The following is a 15,606-nucleotide window of genomic DNA, read 5'->3' as shown; positions in this document are numbered from 1 at the left end:
GTTTAAGAAAAATAGGATTATATTTTATGCTCTGCTCTGCTTATCAGTTTTCTCATTTAAAAATACCTCATGAAACTGTTTCCAAGGCAACTGTTCCAGCTCTAAATCAGTCTTTGTAATGGCTGCATAATATTTCATATATGGCTCCACCACGATTTATTCAGTCATCCCCGATATTGCTGGCACCACAAATAAAGCTGCAATAAATAACCTTGTGTATATATATTCTTATACTCTGATGCTTTTATTTCTAGGGGATACATTCCGAGGACAAGATTGCTAGGTTGGAAGGCATATTATGTTAACAAATGATTCCATTGCATTTCAAAGAAAGATTTAAATTTTACGTTAACAAATGATTCCATTGCATTTCAAAGAAAGATTTAAATTTTACATTTCTACTATTTGTGTCCTACAGGGACTTTCTCCTCCGTAGTCCCATCAGCCATCAGTGTCATCACTTGTTTAAACTTTTGCCAACCTGATAGGAGCAAAGTGGCAACCCATTTTTCCTCTCTTGTCTGCTTAAATTAAATTTTTTTTTTTAAAAATAGACACACTGCATATTGTGTGAGGAGGGGCAAGTTTGGCAGTGTGCTTTTGATCACAAATTCTACTTTAGTGAACCTCTCCATAACTCACTTCTTAAAGGGAGTGACATTTTCCCTTTAAAGCACAATGAGAATGGGTCCTGTTTTAAAACATGAATTTTAAAATTCCTATTTAGAGAAATCTAGATTTATCTCTTTTCTGCGAGCTAAAAGTCAGACAGGGCATCCTGTATTATTCCTACTCACCCTTTCTTACACCACCTTTCTCCCTAGAGCCTCCCTTTTCAGCACCTTTCTTTCTGTCTTCTTCCTCACCACCCATTCTCCTGTTCACTTTAAACCTCCAGTATTCACTTTACAAAATTATTTTAAAAGCAGCTTGGAACATAGAAGGCATTCTGTTGCAACAACATTCGTAGTGTAAGAGTATGTTGACAACACGTGAGGGCTTGAGCAGATGTCGTCTGACCAGGGAAGCTCCATGGCCTCATAGATTAAGTTGTCACTTGTGCAAACCAGAGTAGGAGGGACCCCAGTTTTTAAAACTGGATATCCCTCCCAGGTCAGGCCTCTTCCTATCCTACTGCCATCCACCAGCACCATGGAGCAACCCACACCAGAGGAAATCCCGGTGGGCTTTGGCAGAGCCTCTCAGAATTGTGAGAAACTTTGGCTTCCCTCCTAGAGTCCAGGGAACACCCCCACTTCCCTGGGGGTTCCAGAGAGGGATGTCAATCATTAAAGAAGGCTTCGGAGGCTTGTGGGCCCGGCAGCAACCATGTGCCAAGAGCCTGCCTGCCTGGTTCTTGCGTCTGGAAGTGGAAGCTTAGCATCCACCCAGAGCTGGAGCTGCACTGAGTGCACCCCTGGGTCTGCTCATCATCCAGTTGGTTCTTTTGCTGGTCTTCGTCCTAGCAATAGAGCTGCCCCAGGGACCCACCGGGAGGCAAATAAGACAATTGAAGATGTCACATATGTAATGATCCAAGCAGTGATTCACTTTACTGATGTACATTGCATTGTTTAGAATGCGTGCAATATGTATGAAATATCACTCCTGAGTCTGGAGCTGTTTCATTTTTCCCTTCACTCAAATGCAGAATCTAGACCGGCTTATGAATCTTCCACTGGATTCTGTGAAGATGGAACCTTGTTACGTTAAAGTCGACCTGCTTCAAGAGCGCCTGCAGGATCTCAAGAGCCGCTTCCGATTCCCCCACGTTGACCTGGTGGTGCAGAGGACGCAGAACCACATGCAGGAGGTGGGAGCGGCGGGGGCATCCTTGGTGGATGAGGGTGGAGCGAGAGCGGAGGAATAAGTGCAGGCAGACGAGATTGGAGTGCTAGTGCAGCTCAGGGAAATAAGTCACATTTCTTTAGCCATCATGTCGAGAGAGGACATATTCTGTCTCTCAGCTGGCTTCATCTTCCTCCCATGTTGATGACCATCACAGGGAAATAAAGTAGCATTAATTGAGAATTGGTTGGTTTGTGAAATCAGTAACCTTGGCTACTCATGAGAATCATCTGGGGAGCTTTTAAGAAATGCTGATGTCTAGGCCCCCCGCCCAGTGAGTCTGATTATACATAGTATATATATTTCGGTACTTTTAAAAGAACTCCCCCCCCCATCCCTACTGCTTCCAATTTTCAGCCAGGATTGAGAACCACTGGCTTAAATTAATTCCCCAACATAATTAAGAGTAAGCCAATCAATCAATCACAGCTTCATATTTGAATTTCTTGAGTCTACTTGGTAGTTTTCTCTTTTTTTCCTCCACAAAGAACCATTTCCCCAGGAACAGGAATGGATAGCAGACTCCTTCCATATTGTACGTAGAGTTTCCCAAACGAAGAAAGAGTGTAATCATTGACACTATAAGGACGTAATTCCATTTCACGCTGTGCCGGGTCCCATTTCAGGGAGCTTGAGTGAGACGCATTCTTAGATAAATTCACTGCAGGGTTGAAGTGCTGTGATAAGCGTATGTATTGGGTACTTTAGGATCACAGGCTTGGAGAAGAAAGGAGCATTTTTTTTCCTTAGAAGTTATGGGCCGGTTTAAGCGATACATTTTATCTAACCCTTGAGCTGCGAAGGATTAAAGAGGAACAAGGAGCAAAATTGGGCAACAGTTGAACAGAAGTCCCTTTGGTAATGCTGGACCCTGGTGAAGCGGATACAGGCGAAAGTGCAGAGAATAAGATGTCAGAACCACTTCCGTTTTCTGACCCACAACTGTGTCAGCCACTGTCCCCACCAAGCCCTCACCCTGCCTCCCTTCCCAGGCTTGCGGAGGCAGGAAGAGATGCGGCAGGAGGGGTGCTGCAGGGTGGCTCACGTCTACCTACGAGGGGAGAATGCTCCCACCTCAGCTCCTTAATCCATTAACAAGATAGCATTTCTTGGTGGCTATTAAGGAACGCAGGAAGAAAAATGACCACAGGAGATGATGGAATTCTCAGTCCCACGATCTTGGGTTTTCCAGTTCAGGGATGGGAAAAAGACACATGTATGCATGCATACGTATATACATACGTGTGTGTTTCCCAACCTCTGACTGACCCCACTGTGGTCAGTAGATGTTTTTTCACAATTCAGGTAGTGGGACGACATTGCCCTGGGTCACCCCTGAGGAGCACCCGAGGGGACTCTTCTCAGATGGCTCATCCCCACCCTGCCCTCCAGGCCAAGTTAGACATACCTGAGGACAGCGGTCCCAGCCTCTGACTGTGCTCTGTTTCTGTGCTGCTTTTGGCTTCTAGCTGATGGAGAACGCAGTGTTCACTTTTGAGCAGTTGCTGTCCCTGCATCTCCAAGGAGAGGCTTCCAAAACCGCAGCTGCCATTGAGAAGGTGAAGCTCCGAGTCTTAAAGGTAAAACTGGTCTCTGTTTGCGGGAAGCATAAAACAAGAATGTGACCCCTGTTTCTTTTGTTAAGAGGAAAATACCATGTTCTCTCCTTCATTCTCATCTTTCCTCCTCTCCTCCAAAGTACCGGGGACTGTCTCTAATCGGCAGCAAGTTCCTCAAACATGACTTTCATGCCTGTTCTGCCATCTAGTGGCTACTTAGGGTCATCGGCATCATTACCCACAGCTAGAAGGGATGCGTCCCAGCTTACTCTGAACTTGACATTTATTAGCTGTCTACTATAAGCATTGTGGGTATTGCGTGGGATATAAAAATAGTCCAGGCATAACCTCTTTCTTCAAAGAGTTTACAGGATAGTAAAATCCATTAAATTGCCCAATGTTTTTAAGAAAAATCAAAACCTCATGGCAAAGGGAATATTCCAAGGAAAAGATAACTGCTGTATGAGATTGTTTTAAATGTATTTCTGCATAAGCATATACCTAAATGGTTTTAATAATAGGAGCTCGCATATATGTGGTATATTTTAAAGCTTTTTTAACCTACTTTGTTTCATTTGATTCTCACAAGAACTTATGAGATAATTAGAATATGTCCCCATTGTACAGATGAAGAAACTGACTCTGTAAAAGTGAATGTGACTTACTTAAGCTAAGCAGGCTAGTGAACGGCGAGCTTAAAGCTAAACTCTCCTTACACCTAGTCTACTAATGTATTACTACCTCCTACTTCCCCTAAACAGTGCTTTGGAACAGAAGGTCAAAGTCCCACAGAGCCTAGGGGTGGTTCCTGAATTTTGGACGTGGTAGGAAATTCTAGCAACCAAACTGTTGAGATTAAAAGCAATATCGATCATGCTCACACAAATAATAATGAAGTTGCAATTGAATTGAAAGAAAAGGTAGTATGAGTGTTAAGTGCTTCAGCAGACAGAAGGAGAAGGAAGAAAGCAGCAAGTAGAAAGGTGTTCAAATATTAGGACCTCAGGTTCGAACGGGACTTAGCATGCCTCTAGTTCAACTTCACATCCAGTGTTAAGAATGTGCCCCCCAGGGGCGGTCCCACTAGCGCCTGGACACCTCCAGCGTCAGGAAGCTGTCTTCCTCCCAGGACAGCCCATTTCATCTCGGGACACTTTTGACTGCAAGAACACGTTTGCTTATGTTAGACCAAAGTTCTCACCACTGGTAATTCCAGTTCTACCCTCTTTGTTCATAACTTCCTTCCACGTGGCAGCATTTGGTTGTTTGAATAGAGTTATAATTTTACTCCAAGTTATTACCTCCCGTATAAATGCCTTCATCTCTTTAACCATTCTTCATTTGGCCTGACCATCCTGCTCACCTGCCTGTGACTACACTCCAGTTTGTCTGTAATTGCCTTGAGGTGACATCTAAAATTAAACCCTGGTCTCCAAGGTTGGATGTTCAATGCAGAGCAGAGAGAATCATCATCTGCCTCGTTCTAGATACTGAACTTCTTTGGTTAACGTGTCACAGTGTTAATGGAGCTATGAGCCAGGCCTCTCTTCCCTTGTGGAAATCATTACAACCCACCCACCCAGCTTTCAGGATGTAGAGTAACAGACGATCCTGGCTCCTATGGACCCACCTGGGACAGGGGTGACGAAGTACAAACTCACCCCCCAGGTCTAGCCCCAACTTCTTTGTAATACAGAAGAAGTCACTACTCTGTTTCTATCTTGCCTCAGTTTCCATATCTGTAAGGGGAGAGGATGAGAGCGGTCGTTATCAGTCACACCCATGCCTGGAGTGTGAGGGAATTACATAGAAAGATCTCTGAGACCTTGGTAATGCAAATGTTTGCAGAAATTAGGAGAAGGAAGAAAGATGAGGCGGGTGGCTGAGTATTTGTTTAAGTGAAAGTCAACAGATTGTAATGTTGCTGTTTAACATATGTTTCTGTATTGACAGCAATATGATTATGACAGCAGCACCATCCGGAAGAAGATATTTCAGGAGGCTCTGGTTCAAATCACTCTTCCCACCGTGCAGAAGGCTCTGGCGTCCACATGCAAACCAGTAAGGGGATGGGTTGCTCCAAGGAGTGCCTGCTCTTTTTGCCTCTGAAGGTCACAGTTCTTTTGTGATGGTGCACATGCAAGCAGACTGGCTGAGGGGGTGGTTGGCAAACTGTTTTTGTGAATGGTCAGATAGTAAAATATTTTAACCTGCATGGGCCGTACTATTTCTGTTGCAACTATTCATCTCTGCTGTTGTAGAGCAAAAACAGCTACCGATACTATATAAACAGATTAAATTTACAAAACCAAAAAGCTAACTGGATTTGCCGACCCCTGGATTAGACAAAATCTCAAAGGGTAACGATCTGAATTTGAGCCAAGCTAAGGGCTGACATAGAACACGTAAGGATATTGGGTGTTCCTCATTATGTAATAGTATGACTCATAGCTGCAACATGTCTTCTGAAATTTGACCGTTACATCCTGAAAAGATTGTAAGATGATTACAGAAGGATATTTGTTCTGTTAAACCCAGTGATGTTTGTTTAATGAAATCAATGAAACCATTTAAAGCTTCTATAAACATCAGGCATCCAGTGATGGCCGTGATTATGAAGGTGAGCCTCAGTCTGTAGAGCAGTGTGATGGGCCAGCAGAGTCTGCAAACAACCCTATGAGGATGTTAAGTAACTGACCCAAGGTCACAGAGCTGGTAACCACCAGAGTCGGAATCCAGTTCACACTCGCCTATAACACGGTGGACGCTCAGTAAACGGCATCAACTCCTGCTACTACTATCATCATTATTATTATTACTACTACTTCTCCATTTCAAAAATGATCTATGAGCCTGGACATTTGCAAGGCCTGCTCCCTCTTGGAACAAATGATAAAGAGGTTTTTAGAATTTATAAAGGGCTTTTGGCAGCTTGGAGCATCTCTAAGCCCTGGAACATTAAAATCCTTTGCATGAGTTATTTTACTGCAGACTTGTCTTTGGTCACTTTTATAGTCTGTAAATGCTGTTTTTCTTCAGACACTCATCAGCATATCCAGTATTTGGCATTTATTTCTGGGGGCATATTTCTTTAATAGAAAAGGATTTGAGTAAGCCAGGGGAGTAAGGAATCTGTCTATCTGACCATCTGTTGGCTTTACGTAGAGGAACAGTTCAGCAGCTCGAATGGGGACGGGTCCACCTTGACACGTATCTGCACACAGATGTTCTACCTAGGATTTTTTCTTTTTCACTCCCAAAGGCAGTTTGGGAGGCTTGGAACCATCTCCTCCCAGATGAGGAGAAGGGTACAGAGGGTTCTCCTTCTCCTCGGCCCCCCTCTTTCCAAGCATCAGCAGAGTGAGTTATAGCCTATCTGTGAGAGGCTCATGTCGTTTTTTAATCAAGAGAGACTGGGTTCAAAGGAGCCTGTGACCAGAGTTTCTAGTAATGAAGGACATTTTATCAGTGTCAAGACCTTTTTAAAAATCTGGACTTGCAGAATAGCTAAATTAGGGGATTCTCTCCTTCATAGAAGGAACCTTTATTTTGCTAAGGTGTGTTTCCCTTGGTTCTTTAAGCTGCATCTTCCTAGATCTGTGGTACTCAACCCTAGCTATCTATTAGAATTGTCTGGGGAGCTTTAAAAAAATGCTGACTCCCCAAGACTCACCCTTAGTAATGCCAGTTTAGCTGGCCCAGGGAATTAACTATATGGCCCAGTTCAATCAATTCAATAGAGAAGACCTGTTTTGCGAAGTTGGGCACATCACAGCAGTATAAATGTCCCTAGAAATTATTCCTTTCCACAGAATTATTTAGCTGGTGGAAAAGTTAAACGTCTTCTGTTTCTTTACCCAGCAAACACATATTAAATATGTACCAAATATGATCCAGGCATTGCGCCAGGCCAACGTCCCTGCTGTCCCAGAGTTCACAGGGTAGAGGCAGGAGACGGGCAAGCAGGCTGCCGTGGAAGGAGCACAGCAGGAGCCTCATGGGGAGGAGTTCCAGGGAGAGTGCCAAACCCTGCTTACGGGGTCAGAGAGGACTTCCCAGAGTCATGCTTTCTTCCAGTCCTGAGGGATGAATGACAGGAGAATGAGGAGAGGAAGACCACGAGCATGTGCCCTTCATTTCGCAGAGGAGGAGACAGAGGGGCAGGGTGGCTGTGTGGCTTACCCAGGGGCCTGGGGCTAGGCCAGGGAGCGTCCAGTCTCCTGGGCAGTGCTCTTTCCACATCTGTATGTCAGTCCTGTCCATAGACCCTCCAGGGGTCATTGAAACTCATGTCTCTTCAATCCTTTGACTTTCTTTTTGGGTGGGTATAAAGGGACCCCACTATCGCCTGCTGTGATCTGGTCCTGGCACGGCACCCCAAGTCCTAGCACGGAGAGGTGTCTGAATGTGGTGGCTTCCGGTTACCTGCGGTAAATCCTGTCCTTCCAGGCAAAGGGCATCAAGTCCCACTGCTAAGTCCCTGATTCTCTGAGAGCCACCAGTGGGGAGCCCTCCCCCAGGACCGTCGGGTACAAGGATTGCTAAAGTAATCACTGGGATATGATTTGGTACCTTTTGATCCCTGCCCCGTCCTCACAATGATAATAAGCAAACCATTTGGAAACCCTTGGAAGGCAGGGAGAGGGTAAGGGATTTTGCATCTTGCCTGGGCTGTGTTCGAGGGAATCTGTGAGTGTCAGGGCCGGTTGGGGGAAAGAGAAGAGTGTTCCTGAAGAGTCCTTGACTAGAGAGTCTCCCAGCCTGAAAAGGGCCCCATTCTAATAAACATACATCTGCTCTATGACCCAGCAAACTCATTTTTAGATATATACCCAAGATAGGTCCTTAAATCCACAAAAAAATACGTAGAAGAATGTCCATTGCAGTTATACTCATAAAGGTCACCGAGTGGAAAAATCTCCATTTTCATCAATAGGAATATGGATAAGCGATTTTAGTTTATCCATAAAATGAATGCCATTTATCAATACAAAGGAACAACCTCCTGACACATGCAGCAACATGGAGGAATCTCAAATACAAACACAAAAGAATATATGATTTCATTTATGTAAAGTTCAAGAACAAGCAAACCTAATCTGTCATGATAGGTATCAGACCAGCGCTTATATCTTCGGGAAGCCTGGGAGGGGGAACGGAGGAGCTTTGGGGGGGCGATGGAATGTTCTCTGTCTTGATCTGGGTTTTGGGTACCTGGATACATTTAGGTATTTTACAATTGAGCTGTACTTTTAAAATCTGTGCATTTTACTTTAGATAAGATACCTTGGTAAAGTACCTTTGGTATAAAACAAAAAAAGGAAGAAGGAAACACTTTGGTAATGAGGGGAAAAAGGAGGCTTCAAATCCACTGATGAGGACTTGAGATGATCAAAAATCTCTGCTGTCTTCCCCCATGAACAGCATCAGATGTGTGCCCGGAACGAGGAAAGGGAAGGGAACTGCCAAAGGATCATGCCACCTGCTATCGCGGACCATTAATAGAAGTGGCAAGGTCACAGCATAGTGAATTAGAGGGAAGGGAACCCAATAAACTATTGCTGAATTAAGTTGTTATTTAAACATCTTTTGCCTTTGGGCCAGCCTCGCCCTCCTCCCACGCACCCCAAGAGGGCATCCTGAGGGGGAGCCACCCTTTCTAGATCTCCTCTAAGCACAGGCATCTCAGCCTTTTCCTCTTTGTCTTCTCTCTCACTCTCCAGGAGCTTCAGAAATACGAGCAGTTCATCTTTGCCGATCATACCAACATGATCCACGTTGAAAATGTGTATGAGGAGATTTTACACCAGATCCTCCTTTATGAAACCCTGAAAGGTAAGAAAGGTCACCTGGCGCTGGAAGGAACTCCCTGCAGGGGGGACGGTGGGCGCTCCCAAAATAGGACTCAGTAAGGCCAGTAAGGTAAGAAAGAGGCAGAGGAAACGGATGTCGGCCAGGTGGGGAGACAGCCAGGAGGGGGGTGAGGTGGGGAGACAGCCAGGAGGGGGGCGAAAAGCAGGAAGGACCCTCGCCCTGTCTGTGCGTTCACCATGCAGCACACACTGTGCTGGCCCTTTGGATATTTATTTTCTCTTTTGGTGCAAATATGAGCTCTGTGAGATGGGAATTTTAAGCTTCATTTTAGAGATGAGAATATTGAGGCTTAGTGAGATTAAACCTCGGGTGCGTCATGACAAAAGAAAAAGGGCTCTTCTCAGGCACAGAGCCGGGAGGAGGTGACTCCAGCAGCAAGGCTTCTCCCTGCGCTCTCAGCACATTCCTCGCCTCACCCAGCCAGACAGAGAAGGGCACAGGGTGATGGCACAGTACCCTGCAAGCCTTGTTAGGACTCGAGCGTCCGATGTCCTTTGGAACCAGGCCTTGCCTGGGATTGGGGCGTGGCTAGGAAAACTTTTACAAAAGTGTGCTGGAGAGGGCCACCATCACACTGTGGGCCTGAAACGTGTCTGTCTCCATTGTAAGGTCTTGAGTATCACACAAACCCCTCTGCAAAGAAAACTAACTGAGCACAAGCCCCCAGGTCACTGTAGCTCATCACCGGGATCCAATGAGATAAGGAATGTGAAGGTGTCAGCAGAGTGTGGGCATAAAGGCAGGGCTCAGCCGACCACTGCCAGCCCACCACGGGCACCTTTGGGTGTAGAAAAAGACTCCTACATCTATGGCCATACCACCCTGAACCTGCCCGATCTCGTCTGATCTCAAAAGCTAAGCGGGGTCAGGCCTGCTTAGTACTTGGGTGGGAGAAGAAGACTGCTTTCCCACAAGGCACTTTACTGTGTCAGAAAATTGTCACAATATACAGATTGCCTTAGAGAAGAAAACTCGACTGCTAGCTGCTGCAAAATTATGCTGAAAACACAAATCTGTGTGGTCTTTGGTATGAATGGCGCCCCTTGGATGTGACATTATTGGGCACGACGACCCCTGCACGGTCATAAGCAGAAGCCTCTGGTCAAAAATGTCAGCTGCTGTTGTCACTGTTTTTGCTTCCCTCAAGACCTTTTCCCAGATCTTCATTTGGGACATTTCAGGTCAACAAGGCTCTCTCATTACTGGGTCCGTATCACACGTTCAGGTCTGTGCTGTGGGGAAAAGAGAGAAGTGGAACGTCTGCCCCTGCCCCAGAGGAGTTTCGGTCCGGTGGACAAACTGGCGCCACATACATTAGCAGCTAATAAAATGTGACGGGTGCTCCTTGGGTGATACAGATGATGCTATTGTAGACCATGAGTGCTTCGAAAGCAAAGCCCGTATTTTATTCAGCTCTGGGTTCCCGGTGCCTGTCCCATGTGAGATGCCCAGCAAACATCTGCTGTTTGAATAAGTGAATGAACGAACACTACAAGAGGCGCAGAGTTTGGAAAGAGTTTACAGCCTTTTGGTCTTCAGGGAGGGCTACCTGGAAGAGGGTGGTATTTGAAACGGAGAAATTTGGTTAGCCAGAGAGGCTGAGAGGGGGACTTTGTGGCTTTTCCATAAAACCAGGAAATCCAGGTTGGCCAGGGCAGGGTGTTAATGCCACGTTTTGTTTTCTGTTATCTTTCAGTGATAAAGGAAGCTGCTGTCCTGAAGAAACACAACTTGTTTGAAGACAACGTGGCCTTGCCCAGTGAAAGCGTGTCCAGCTTAACGGATCTAAAGGTCCCGGCAGGGTCCAACCAGGCCAGCCCTGCCAGGGGAGCCCCTGCCCTTCTGCCGGGAGCTCCGGGGGGTGAGACCCTGAGTAGTGAGGTTTTCCAGGAGGTGGAGGAGGAGCAGCCTGGGGTCCCCACAGGAGAAAGCCCTCCCCCAGGTGGGGCCGGGCAGGTGATTGTCTCAGGACTGGGTGGCCCTGTTGTGACTCCCGCGGCTGCCGAGGACACGGCAGGGCCCTTGGGCACACACCGCTCGGAGCTGGGGTCTGCAGGGGCCCCTGAGGACGCAGAGCCCACCCGTGAGGAGCCAGAATCCGGCTCTGCCTCGGGCTCCTTGAAGGAGCTCAGGAAGCTGTTGACGGAGACCGTGGAAGTCCCGGTGGCATCTGTTCTAGCGACTGGGAAAGATGCGAGTGGGGAGACCCTCGTTCCCCAGGAAAATGAGAAAGGAGAGGAGCAAACCCAGATCTCCACCGAGGCCCCCCAGGCGGCTGCCTCCGCTCCGGACAACCGCGAAGGGGGTGAAGGCGGCGGGACGGAGGCCCGACCTCCTCCCCTGGAGGCCGAGGCCGGTGGCGGGGCGGCCTGCGGGGGGCTCCCCGAGGGTGCGGGCTGCCCAGGCCCCCCAGAGGAGCCGGCTGAGGCTGGGGGGCCCGCAGGGGGGGCTTCCGCGCTGGCCCCCCAGGAGGGCGGAGAGGCCGAGGGTGCGGTGGCGGGAGAGGCCGCGCTGCAGGAAGGGTGCGTGCTGGGGGCTGGCCCCGTCTGTCCCCCTGACAGCCAGGCCACTGAGGGGCAGGAATCGATGGGAGGGGAAAGCAGCGCTTGCCAGGTCCCGACCCCCCCGAGTGCAGAGGGGATCAAGCCTGCCCGTGTTCACGAGTGCCAGTGGCTGGTGGAGGACGCTCCCGACACCGATGTCCCGGCTGCACATGAAGATGATGACACGAGGGGGACAGCAGGTGCTCCGGAGAGTTCCCCAGAGCAGCCCGCGGAATAGTGAGAGGGACGATTTGGCAAAAGTCTTTCCTTGACAAAGCCAATCAAAGGGTTATAGTTATGGGCACACTTAGGGGTTGCATGTGAGTTGTTACCAAACAAAAATTATTAATAATCTCCTTAATTTGAATACTAAAAGCAGAGGAAACGCACCCAGGGCGTGAGGACCGAGGCAAACCTTTGTGGAACTGAGCTGTTCTCCCCTGCGTTATTGCTCTAGTGTTTCAACAGGAATGACAAAGGCAGTGGCGGGCTTGGGTTGGGGGAGCCGGGGTGTCTGGGGGGCAGTGGTACTGCAGTGAAGACGGAGAAGACAGTCAGAGCACAGTTTTCAACACGCTCTGCACGTTTCCGTGGTGCACTATTCTTACGCACTTCAAGGCTTTTTAATTTAGTGTATGGATGCAAATGTGTACTGCGACTCTAGCTGCACCATCTACTATACCAACTTCACCGTCTCTTCAGGGCTCAGCCTTTGTCCACAGTCAGGCTGCAAGAACGAGTAGTTCCAGTAGTTCGAGTAGTTAGTTCGTGAGCAGTCACCCCTGCCGGGCGCAGCCACACAGAGCCCAGGGCCCCACAGATGGAGAGAAAAGCTGAACAGGAATGGAGGGAGGAAGGTGTGGGCTGTGGGATTGGCTGGCTTGTTACTAATCCTGCTATCACTTTCTCATTAATTAATCTTGTTGATTCTTAAGAATTAATCACCTTTTAAGAAAATTCAGATGAGGCAAGAAAATTTCCTTGGTGTGTGGGAGCCTGACAGCATTCCAGATTAGCCTTAGCCGGTTAAGCGAAGGGCTTAACTAAGTTGTCAAGCCTAAAGCCTAGCAATTAAACAAACGTTGTTTGAACAGCTACTGCACACCTCGTACTGTACTGGGCTTAGTAATAATAATAAAAAAAAGATAAGGTGCTTGTTCTAGTATGCATTAAAAGGCCCCAGGGAATTTGATCTAGAAGAGAAAACATGCTAAGTTTCCAACAATGACAGCTTTCTCTCTTTCCATTCAAACAGTCCTGATTCATTCCCAGAAAGGAACAAAATGAATAAATAGATAAAGACAAAAGCCAAGGTATATACCATCAAGTTCCAAAAATGTTACCTAAAGTAGAAATCATTTGTTTGGTCATTCAGCAAGTTAATCGAGTCCCTGTTACGTACCGAGCTCTAGGGATACTCTGGGTACCACGGCGAGAAAGACTCTGTTCTTTCCTCCTGGAACTTACATGCTAATGGAAATAGACACAAATACATCTTCTAAATTGATCATGACCTATAACCATTAATGTTAAAGATGAAATGGACTTACTTGCAGAAGATTAAAAAGAGTTGTTCTATTTATTATCCTTCAGAAAAATGCCAGATCATTTCCCAAAAGTTTCAGTCCCAGGTACTACATCTTGAAGTTTCTTTCCACGGATTTTAATATCACATCCCAACATATTGTCCTAAGAGTCTGTTTTTATCATCACCATCAAGTAAGTTTATGTCAGTGCTTTAGAGAATTTGCCCCACAGTTCAACCATTGAACAAGGAATTAAAATATTGTCCTCCCCACCCCTTCCATGAAGAATTTCTTGGATTTCTAGATGATAAATAATGAATAACAATCAGTGTTCATGTGCTCACATATTGAATTGTTGTATCTTTTCATGGGCTGTTTATATCCTCATGTCTAGGAGGGATCCCGTTGTCGGTAAAGAAGGTAGAGGCCACTTCTCCCTTGGTCCCTGCTTCACCCAGGGCCTCACTCACATCCTGGCATTTAGCACTGTGCATTGAAATTATGTTTACTTCCTGTCTCTCCCAGCAGCTCCTGTCTTCAAGGACAGAAACTAGGGTTTAGTCATCAGAGGCGCTTCCTGCCAGTAACCCACAGCTTTGAATAATGGCTTCCTACCTCCTTAAGTGACTTTAATGTCCCCGGTGCCTAGCACAGGAGCCGCTCAGGAAACGTGGGAACTCCACACCTGGTACCCTGCTGTGCTGGGCCGACTTGGAGCTTGCTGTCAGGCAGGGAGACAGACGGTTTTTAATTGAACTTTCTGCTCTTGTTGAGTCTTAAGTCCAAAGTCCAAGGAGCAGACTGCCAGCTGCACTGCCCAGCAAGGCAGGGAGCCAAAGGCGCAGTGCCTGGCCCTACAAACACTGCCCTTCTCTCCGGGACAGGCTGACCCCACGCTGGAGTTTCCCAGCTTCCTCCCTTTGCTCACCTCAGGGCTTCTTGCACCCCCTGGAAAGCCAAGAGATTTTTTTTCAACCCTAAAAGAAAGTGCATTTTGCTACATTGGATGGATGAACATCAGTGCCCTTCCTTTATCCATCCTGCGGGCCAGCGAGGACCGGGCACTAAGTGGCAGGACACACTCAAGAACACGGTCCAAGAATTTTTCTGGGCATATTTCACAAAAGGCAAGGTCTCTAGAATAAGCAAGACGATTGTTTCATTTGAAGATGGAACAGGAAACTAAAGTGCATTGAAAATATTCTGTATTCATTTTAACATATGGAATGGAATGACTTCCTATTACAGTGAGTTTATCTTGCTTTTTGTACAGATTTGTATGTGCTGCTTCAGTGATTTCCAGATTGGAGCAAGGTTATTGTGATCTAAATGAGCAGTACAGAAAACCTTTGTGTGCTGCTCTGGGGATCTCTCCAATGGGCAAAGACATTAGAAATGCATAAAACCTTAAGACATGGCTTTTGGCTAAAACTTCATGACTTTAAACTAGTTATGTTACTATTGACCTTTCACAAAGAAAGAATATTTTCCTTGAAAAAAAAAATGAGCTCACTTTTCCTTTGTAGCTTGGAACAGAGACAGTAGTGCCTTGCATTGTGTAGTGTAAACTCTCTTTTCAAAAAAAAAAAATGGATTTTGGAGACTACAAAAATAAGATTCCAATTTTTCCAAAAGCTTTCCAACCTTATGCATTTTATTATAAAGATTCTCAAGTCTGGTGTTGTAATCATTCATATCAGAGCTAGTCATTTCAAAGGGTTTCACAATTCTCCCAGACAAAAGTGATTTTAATGCATTTTAACAAGTGCTAAGTGATATGTGCTACATAGCAATGTTAATACGGGAAGGAAGGACATCACTGACTTAAACATAAGTTGGCAACATGTGCCATCTTATTTTACTATAAACACACAGCCTTCTACAGTCTGCAACTTCAAGAAAAGAAATCTACACTGTGGCTTGATTTTTCTGGTCACTATATAAAGTAAATACTTAAGACACTTTGTAACCACGTATTTACTTTGTCAAGTGCCTATAGTCTAATAAAATATTTGTCCTTGAAGAGCTGTCCAGATGTCATTTATTTGGAATAGGGCTGGTTTCATCTTTTAAGCAAATGTCATACTTGAGCTGGGAGGAACAGCCCTGAGAAATGAAAAGGTGAGTCACTCCTGCTGTTAGTATGGAATTTTTACTTTTTTGTTGTCAGGAAGGAATCTACAGGGAAGCCACTTAATGTCAGGTGTAATTACACTTTGATCACGCATATACTTATTTCTCTAGGAATTGGATCAC

The 15,606-nt window shown here is 46.2% G+C and overlaps 1 protein-coding gene across 2 annotated transcripts in view; it reads left to right on the top strand.

Moving 5' to 3' along the window:
• Positions 1–15,373, top strand: part of NIBAN1 (niban apoptosis regulator 1) — a 132,539-nt gene extending 117,166 nt beyond the window's left edge. For both annotated transcript variants that reach the window (XM_045536401.1, XM_045536402.1), the window contains 5 exons: positions 1,652–1,813; positions 3,318–3,428; positions 5,361–5,468; positions 9,131–9,242; positions 10,978–15,373. In XM_045536401.1, the coding sequence (XP_045392357.1) occupies positions 1,652–1,813; positions 3,318–3,428; positions 5,361–5,468; positions 9,131–9,242; positions 10,978–12,062 (1,578 nt within the window). In that variant the 3' untranslated portion in view covers positions 12,063–15,373. The remainder of the gene's footprint in view (positions 1–1,651; positions 1,814–3,317; positions 3,429–5,360; positions 5,469–9,130; positions 9,243–10,977) is intronic.
• The last annotated feature ends 233 nt before the right edge of the window (positions 15,374–15,606 follow it).

The sequence above is a fragment of the Lemur catta genome, chromosome 23 (genome assembly GCF_020740605.2).
Source record: "Lemur catta isolate mLemCat1 chromosome 23, mLemCat1.pri, whole genome shotgun sequence".
Classification (NCBI taxonomy): Eukaryota; Metazoa; Chordata; class Mammalia; order Primates; family Lemuridae; genus Lemur; species Lemur catta.
This window is presented reverse-complemented; position numbering and strand designations above follow the sequence as displayed.